The 9,886-nt window shown below is 40.6% G+C and overlaps 1 protein-coding gene across 1 annotated transcript in view; it reads left to right on the top strand.

Moving 5' to 3' along the window:
* Positions 1 to 464: 464 nt before the first annotated feature.
* The window catches only part of lrp5 (low density lipoprotein receptor-related protein 5), a 71,696-nt gene continuing 62,274 nt past the window's right edge, over positions 465 to 9,886 (top strand). The window contains exon 1 of the mRNA XM_067588681.1: positions 465 to 735. Coding sequence (XP_067444782.1) covers positions 651 to 735 — 85 coding nt within the window. The 5' untranslated portion in view covers positions 465 to 650. The remainder of the gene's footprint in view (positions 736 to 9,886) is intronic.

Below are 9,886 nucleotides of genomic sequence, written 5' to 3'. Positions count from 1 at the left end.
CATTAACCCTATCTGTCATCACAGAGCCTATCGGTGTGCATGATGTATAAATATGGGTGTGTTTTCCATTTTTACAAACATTCTGACCTGTTTTCAGATCCGAGTAGGATCGAAACGTTGTCATCATTAAAATGTTGTGGCTTGGAGTACGTGTGCAGGTGTTGCCTTTTTTTCAATGATTATATTCATAGCAAATCTCATGAAGCAAATCTTGTAATTGTGCTTCAACTCATTAACAGCAGCTACTTCCACCTGCAGAAAATGCTGCTCTCCAGCTCTGTCCCTTGCGTAACTGCATTGGAAATGTCTTTGTTACAAAACATCAAGCACACATATAACATTAACAGCACAGTCAAATCAGTGAAATAAAAAAAACCTTGCTGCCTCGTGTCGGATGACGTCACACCACGTCCGCCTGCCCTTTCTCTCCGTGCGCGAGCTCGACAGTCCAAAGTATAAAGTAGCGCGAGCGCAGTAACTGGGGGGAAAAAAAGTATAGGACACACATAGGAGGAGCGCACACACACGCATGCAGCCACATATCTAGCTGTACCACGGAATACAGGCCTATATGTGTACATGTACACACGGAAAGTGGACGTCTTTACAACTTAATTAAGGAGTAAATATCCGAAAATGGAGTGGGAGTTATGTATTTAAAGCGCAGAGGACTTGAAATGGGCGGTCTGCTGGTGGTGTTGCTGCTGTGGAGTTGCCTGCTGTCGGCGGTTGACGGTACGTTGACTTTTTGTTCACAACATGGATCCTTAGGGAACAAGGACTGTGGAGCTACCGGGATGGATAATGATAAGAACACTGTAGTTAACATGCGATGCTCCGGTTGTTATCTGTAAGCTTCTGAGCAAAGCTCCCCACAGTGGGAACTGGAACACTAGCTGTGATCCCGTGTCTGAAAGTTGAGGTTTTTATGTCCCAAGGGTACAACAACACAGTAGTTGCAATGAAAGTCTCGAAACTTTGCACTGATGGCCGCGACACACTGCAGGATAAACCCACTGTATCTCCATGGTCCCTCACGCTTTGTGCTGCCGGTTTACTTTATGATTTCATGTGTCGGAGCAGAAAGTAAGTTTGAAGCCAGCCTGGGCTATTTTCTCGGGCCTCGGCAGCTCCAGCCATTCCTGCTCGGTGTCGGGTGTCAGGTAGACTTTCTTCTTTAATAGTGAAAAAGAAGCCGGAGTGTTTATTTGGGAAAGAAAGTGCTACTGGACACGTTATAGATTTTCTGCCTCTGGATCAATCTCTTTGTGAGCCTTACTTTCTCCACTGCCTGATTTGCGGTCTTACTATTTAAGTTAATCGCTGAAACTGCCCAGTCAGAGGCGGAGCTTAGCCTTCTCTCATATGGATGCAAGGCATTATGTTGGGTCTTCAGGCCAGCCTTTATGTGTGTGCTCGCATCTTAAACCTAAAGCTTCATATTCGATGTTCTGCCAGCCCTTGTATTGCTCACCGCAGGCTTCCTCTGCAAGTCCCTGTAAGCTTACTCAACGGTCCATTCAAAGATGCAGGTATTAACCACAAATCTACTGATCAGAATCTATTATTTTCATTAAAGATATAATATGTTTTCCCCTTGAAACTGTATCTCTGCACACAGCTATCAATATCAGTTGGATATCAGCTACTATATCGGTGCATACCACTAGTTTGCATAGAAAAAGCACGGGTTACATTGAGACTGTAGTATCCTTTGTGAATGGAGGTTGATTCGAGCTTGGCATTTCAGTTTGACTGGCTTGCCCTGTCCACTCACATGTATTTTTATCTAGAAGATTTGTCTGTGTCTGCTTCCTCATTACATCTTTTGGTATTGCCAAACCACATAAACATGACTGTTCATAGTCTCAAAGGTCAGAACTCAAATCAGACTTAAGTGCCTTTGTGTCACTTATTAAGAGATAAAACTGTTTTATGATCTCTAAAGGAATCAATGGTAGAAATTGTTGTCGGATAGAATTCCGGTATAGATTGATGGACACAATTAAAGTTAAAAAAAGAGGGAAAAAAACTCCCATCAATTCAGATATGATGTTATAAAAAATAAATGCAATGTAGCCCTCAAATACACCACACACAAAAACACTTTCACGTACAAACAATACACATCACATTTCCAGTCAGGTGTATAGTAACGTTCATATACCAGGATGACTGGCCCAGGTTTGAAACAGAAAATATTGGACAGCTGAGTTTTTGTTTGTTCTAAAGCGTCTTGAGTATTATTTTGAGCAGCAACAGATTTATGTCCATACCACTGTATGAAAGCTGCTTCATACTGAAAATTAGCACAGAAATCTCAACCAGCATCTACTTGTTCTTTGATCATATATTATCTCATCATTTTGATCATTGTATAAATTGAATAAGTTATATTAAGTGTGGCCAAACAATTTGCATAATGTCCTACAAAAAATGACTGTTCCTGTTCTCCTAAGATTATGAGGAATTTGTATTTTTTTAGTAACAACAAAATTGGTATTGAACTTCCTTTTGTTAACTATTTCTGCTTTTGAGGTTCAGTTAAAATATTTTGGTTAAAATCAAGTTCAACTTCAGGATTTCAGTGAATTTAAAGTGAAAAAAGTGAAGTGAAAAAGAGCCAGATCACACAGACCATTCATCTGCCCCTCAAAGTCTTGTAATTGCTTTAAATTACAATGAAGAAACATTAAATGTGAATGATTTCAGTCAAGATTTATGAGGTATTGTATACAATACATGTAGAATGTAGGTTCACAATGGACAAACTCACTTACAAAATTCATTTATTAGAACTCTGTAGGTGTCAAATATGACATTTCAGTGTCCAACTCATCAGGCTTTTAGTAGAACTGATGTCATCTATGGGCTTACAACAGTATCATAACTGATAAATAATGCAGTTGAAGTAACTTGAAGTAACTGTTACTTAACTTTTACTCCAGTCAAACTTTGTCACTAATCTTTCTTCTTCAACACCTAGAATGTGAACTATTTACAGTGTACAAAAGCAAATAACAGTGGCAACTATTTACAGTCACAGACAGTAGTGAACTCTTTCCAGCCTGTACCTTCGCTTTAGAACAACCAAAAGGCATACACACATTGAACTCACATTGTCATGACAACAGGCAAAGAGAGGTTTCAACAGAAACAGAACTACTGATATGTTGATTGGCAGTAAACTGGTTCATGCTTCAGCCTGACTTCCAGTGCATCAACATACTGCATACTGATTGGTTCTCAGTGGTTCTGAAAGACGAAGAAGAAGAATGATGTGCTAAGTTTGGCATTGAGGTGACCACATGTACACACACTTCACACCTACTGGCCAAAAACACCAAAGTAGTGTGAGTACACTGCGGGGCAAACATCACAGCTGTGTGTGTGTGTGTGTGTGTGTGTGTGTGTGTATGTTGACAGACTGTAAATAGTGGATGTTTTTTTCAGACATCTCTGGTATGAGTTTGATGTAAGCGTTCTGTAAACTCCGATTGGTCTGATAGAGGTGGTAAACTGAAAAAGATCAACATTTGAAGCTTGAAAGAGCTGGTCCAGTTATTTAAAGTTGAAACTTGGATGGAATTATGCATGTCATTGATCATCTAAAGAAAGCCTGTGTCATTCATGGGGCAGGAATGCTTTATTGAACTCAATGCTAATATTATCTGCACATTTCCCACTGTAACAGGACCTGGATCAGCTCTCAGGGATACTTCATACACTGAGCACAGAGATAGAACTGTCGCAGTTACTGAACTTTGACACACGTGAGGGCCCAGGTTATGCTAGAAAAGCACAAGACGGTACAACGTGTTGCCTGATCACATCGGAAATGAAGGATTTATAACTGTTCAAGGAATGAAAAGCCGTCATAGAGGGTGGAGACATGATGACTGTTAAATGTGGGGATAACAGCACACTCCTCTCTCCTCTCCTAGTCTCTCCTGGATGACATTCATGGTGTTGCAAGCAGTTGTTGACATGAAAAGTGATAGTTGTGTAAAAAGAATGAAAGTTATGTCAAATTAAAAAACAGAGCTAGAGAGAGAAGTCACAGAAAGTGATGCCACAAGCTGTTGCTGACACACAAGCCTGTCTACTGTTGTGTGTGTGTGTGTGTAGGAGTGTGTGGTGTAAGGGCATTTCTTCACTGTTCACTGGAAAATGGAAGAAAATGCGAATATTGATATTTTTTATCATAATTATGTACTTGAATATGATTTGTTCGCTGCTTGAGGAAAAAGCCAACATCTTCGCTGGATGTGACGCAAAACTTTTTGAAAATTTTTCGACTTCTCATCTGATGATCGAAAGTCAAGAGGAAAAGCCCTCAAGCTATGTGCTACCACACATGTTTTGACAGTCGTTACACAAGATCCATTTACTAGCTGATTCCTGGGCTTTCAACACAATCGAGAAGTCTTTATCAGCAGATAGAGTTTGTGAAATTCTGTAATGTGGTCAACCGGTGAAGGTGGACAGGGATCCAAGTGGAGATGGTGAAGTGTTTGATGATGTGTTCTGAGCTGCGTGACATTTCTCTATGAGTAATGTGTTAAAAGATCTTCAGCCTGCCCCGTCAATGTATTAAAGGATACAGCTGGTCTTGGTTTATCTTTCTGTTATTATAAACCAGCATAGTTTATTCTGAAACAGCCCCCATTCACAGTCAGAGAGGAGCTGCACGTACTCACTGATGTTCCATCTTCAGCTTTTCATCTGGTTTGGTAAACTGAAAGAGTTGGATATGAGACTTGACAAAGAATTGAAGTATGTTGAAGACAGTGGTTTGGGGGGTTCTACTACTGCAGGTCAGCTCAGGTCTTAGTGCTGTATTCACAGATACTTTGGCTTCATTTGATCATGAGATGTTTCTCTCTCTGATCGTAGCCCATATTGTAACTCTCTAGCTATGCATAGTATGTACCTGAGTCAAACGCTGATTGGTTGAATGGGGATGAATAATCAGTATCAATGCCCAACACAGAATGCTAGACATCAATTCTGTCATAATCACACATCTTGTTCACCCAATCAGACACTGCTAACCACAGGTACAGTATATTATCATTTCATTTAAATCTGCTCATCAGGCCTGATTGTAGAAGCACAGATGAAAAATATACTTGAGGTTTAATGTGTGCACATGGAGATTTACTATATATATATAACATAAAGATGCAACTGTCTTTACATTGTTTATGCTGTGTCAAAATGTCAGTTTGAACCTGCTGCCTCTCCAATCATTTGCTCTTCAAAATCCAAATATTTCAAACAACGCATTTATAAATCTCAGTGTAAAACTGTATATTCAAACATAGCTGGTCTTTCTTACTTACTGTGCTCACTACTTTACACCTCATCTACTTAGACTACCGACTGTACGTCTGCCTGGTCTTGCTACAAGACAAAAGGCAAAATAATAAAGAGCTAAGTATTGTTTGAGTTTTGGTACTGACACCAAAAAAACTATAAGATGTAAAATGTAATATTAGCTTCAATAAAATAGTATAAAATTGGCAACATTTTGATTTAAATGAAGAACTATGTGTTCAGATAATAACCAGCGGTCAGTACTTGACGGTTTTTGACACTTAATGACATATTTCAGTCGGTGCCAAAAAGTGTTGAGGTTGAAAATCAAGCTCTACTGACTTATGAATAGAAAAATTCATCTTTTTGGGTGTGGGGTAGTCTATTTGGGTGGGCCATCTAAAAAAAAACAACAAAAAAAACCCCTTTGCTTTTACCCTGGGAACCCTGGGTATTTTCTTTTTCGACTGCTCGGAACAGCCAATAGGTGATTTCCACACTCGTCTCCATTAGCCTGCACTATATGGGCCATTGCATTCACTGCATTCAGGCTTCATACACAGTCTGTTCTTTTGTTTGGACGGAGGCACACTCGACACTCAACAAAACAGGGCAAGACCTGACGTAGGCTGACTGAGAACACAGCAGCTCCTAATAGAACAGTGTTAGGAAATGTAATATTTTTTATGAAATGGAAGAAACAAAATACTTATACTAATTTTTATTTTTCTGAACCTTCCCCCTAATAGTCACTACTTTTGCTAGCAGTGTTCAATCACTAATATAGTCTCAAAACGACAACATTCTGATTGAACTATCGACACCAAAAAAGCCTTGCAGACGGCGGGTGAATGAAGTGCATCAGAGTATGAGTTGGTAAGCTCTTGGAGGCAGGAAAAGGAAAAGAGTTGGGGGCTAGAAGAGAAGTCTGAGGGGCTGAAGGTAAGGAGAAGAGATTTGGTGACAGTACTGAGGAGGAATGTAAGGAAGAGATTGATATCTTTTCCTGTTTGTGTTGCTCTGGTGTGAAACTCGAGGAGGTTCGGTGCTGTTTGGATTTCATACAAGCCCGGTAGAGGGAGGAGGGAGGAGAGAAAGAGGAAAACGGGGGAAGACGGGGAGGAAAAAAAAAACAGAAAAGAGAAAACTGTAGGGAGAAAGGGAGGAAAGGAGAAAAGAGGAGAGGGGAGAAACGGGGAGGAGACGGACAAGACAAAGAAAGGAGAAGAGGAGGGAGGGAGGGAGGAGAGGGAGAAAGAGGAAAGAAGGAGCAGAGGTGGAGAGAGAAAGAGGAAGTCTGTGGCAGTCTACCTTGATTTCTCTGGGGTCCCCGCACACACACTCACACACACACACACACACACACACACACACAAACACACACACACACACACACACACACACTCACACACACACACACACACACACACAAAGGCTGCATAAATATGCTCCCTGCGCTCGTCACACACATTTTTCTTGTCCCAACTGGGAAGGTGTGAAGAAAATCTCTTCCTTCCTTGCAACCCTTCACACACACACGCACACACACACGCACACACACACACACACACACACACACACACACACACACATACACGAAGGGTTCTGTTAAGATGGGCTCTGATAAGATGTGAAGCAAGGGAGCCTGTTAGCTTTCCCCAAGCAGAACAAAACAGGAGAACTGAGGTAGTGTGTGTGTGTGTGTGTGTGTGTGTGTGTGTGTGTGTGTGTGTGTGTGTGTGTGTGCAGCAGTGCATTGCCTACGCTTTAGAAACTTCTTTCGGGACACTTCTTTCTTTTCAAGCTGCCACCTCAGTACGACCTCCTCCCCCCAAACACCCACACACACACACACACACACACACACACACACACACACACTCAAGCTGCGTCTCCCTCCTCGTACTTTGATTGTTAATCCCATTGACAAACTCAAATGCTGTTTTTTTTGGTCTGTGCGCACACACACACACACACACACACACACACACACACACACACACACACACACACACTCTCCACTCAGGTATTGCAGTGCCAGGACTGTGATGTTGTGTATGCTGGCTCACTGGTATGAGTTGGGTCTAATGAATGTGTATTTAACCTGCGTTGGACTAAAAATGATGATTACACTGCATGTGTGTTGCTATTTTACATAGATCATGATGAATTGTTCCTGTCTTGCAACATCAGCAGACTCATCAGCTAAGGATAAAGGAAGTTCAGCATTTTATTTGTAAAGAGGAAGATGTATGATGAATTAAAATTTGTTGGAAACAGGGCGAGACATCAACAGGAGAACCGAGAGTGGTCATGACGTTAATCGATGAAGTCTACTTGACAGATTAGGAGAAGAACTGACACACCCACCTGCACTGTATAAAAACTGGTTGTAGGTGCTCCTTGAGGAGCCTTTTTCTTTATAACCTCATCCTGTGTGTTGCACTGTGAAACGCTCCTTCTTGTACAAGAATATAAATCATGTTAAATTTTGATACTTCGGCTCCGGTCTCTATTGTTTAATGGTCATTACGAAGAAATTCTTTTAACAGGACTCATTGATGAGCCTCCAGTCTGCAGCTGTATTTGTGTTAATGATGAATAATATGGAAGGGAGGGTCTAAATGAAAAGCCTTTTTCAGACAGCTGGCTGCTAAAGTAATGACTTTTGGTCATTCAAACATAGGTGGCTTTTATGTAAATGTTTTGTAGTGATTTTATTCAATGTTGAGCAGGAAAATAAAAATAAGGGAAGAAGAGTTCCTGTTTTAAAATGTATTTTGCTGTTGATGTTTAGCCCATCTTCCCAGCCAACAGTACCCAATGACAAGACATGAAGTTGGGACTCCTGTTTGCTCACATACTCTGTTTTCATTACATATCATTCCATCCAGGCAGTTGACATGGATGAAAATTAGAAATATAGAGATGGAGTGCTGCTCTGATTATCATTGTGATTGAATGTGTTTGGTTTTTTAGCCTTTGCTAGCATCATGGCTTTATGGATGGCAATGTCTGTTGTGTGGGCCATCACTTTGGTCCAGACTGAATTATCTTAACAACTATTGGATGGATTGCCATGAAATTTGGTACACACATTCATGATCCCTTGATGATGAATCCTACTGACTTTGGTGACCCTCTGACTTTTCTTCTAGCACCATCAGGTCAAAATTTCAATCTTTGGTGTATTGTCAAATACCTGCAAAACTGACATTCCCATCAGCCTCAGCTGTAGTTTGTGTTGAGTGATAATTAGCAAATGCTAGCATGCTAACACTAAGGTGGTGAATACGATAAACATTATACCTCCTAATTACCAGCATGTTAGCATTGTCATTGTGAGCATGTTAGTATCCTGACAAGCATTTAGCTCAAAACATCACAGAGCTGCTTCTCACTGTCTCCTGGTTCCTTGTTGAACTAGTTTAATTTTCTTTGTGCAAAGGAGATAATTAAGTGATAAACGACATAATACAGTGCTCTAAGAAGGAGGGACAAGACATGCATTTTAATGATTCTCTTGTCTATTTCACCTTATGCTGCTGCTGTCTTTACTTTATTGTGACAGCATTCAGTCCAGACTTGTGCTTGTTCTTGTGCTGTGTAAGATTTCTGTCACTTTAATGAAAATGTGACCTGGGTGATGAGACCAGCATCAACCAACACATAAAATGTGTAAAATGTTCCCATTGGCACCTATAAACCAGTGCTGTGTCTGGCTGGTCCAGTCTGTCTGGGGTGCAGTTACTGTTTATGTGTGTGTTCACTATGAAACTTAATGTTTTTAACAATGTTATGCGCTCCATGCGAGGACGTAATGTTCGGTTGCAGTAGTCTGGGCTTGTCCTCTCAGTCACAAGGAAACCCCAGCTGGCCTGGGGAGGTTAGCCAGCGCTAATCCTCACTGGAGCGTCTCTTTTGGGCTAGAGGTGACCTGAAGAGGCTCTCAGTGTGTGGTCTCCCCTTCGCTATGTTTATGTCTCTTTTGATTTTCTGATTTTGATCCGTGTCAGTTCCTATGGACTGTAGTTCTGTTGATAGATGAGGCTGGTGATCAGTGTTTTATGACTGCAGGCCTGTGCGGTTATATTGCTGCTTTTGTGTTATCATTCAGCTTAGGTGCAAGCTTACTTCTGTGTTTATTGTGTGGTAAAATACTTCATCACACTTCATTTATGATGCCAACAAACAGTTTGCTTTTTTTTTTCGCTGGCCATGTAAGGCTGGGTTTTCTGCTATTTATATATAATATCATATATCCTTCATTGTACCTTTTTAATTAATTCTTAATTAATTAGTTAAATCCAGCTAAACATATTAAAGTCACAATGAAATCATTTTCCATTACATGAAGGCGAGATGTGTCAAGTTTGTTAGGTACAAATAGTATCTCATGTACAGATGGTTTACAAATCAAAGGACAAACACACTTTCTACATGTGTTTTTCAGACTTGCACGCAGACAGCTGTGGACTTCTATATATATTACATACTGGTCTGTTGTTTGCGTACTCAGACATGTTCCACACATGCACACTAGAAAATAAGATGGCAACCTCATGAC

The sequence above is a fragment of the Thunnus thynnus genome, chromosome 5 (genome assembly GCF_963924715.1).
Source record: "Thunnus thynnus chromosome 5, fThuThy2.1, whole genome shotgun sequence".
Lineage (NCBI taxonomy): Eukaryota > Metazoa > Chordata > Actinopteri > Scombriformes > Scombridae > Thunnus > Thunnus thynnus.
Note: the sequence above shows the minus strand (reverse complement) of the source record. Positions and strands in the feature narration are given on the sequence as shown.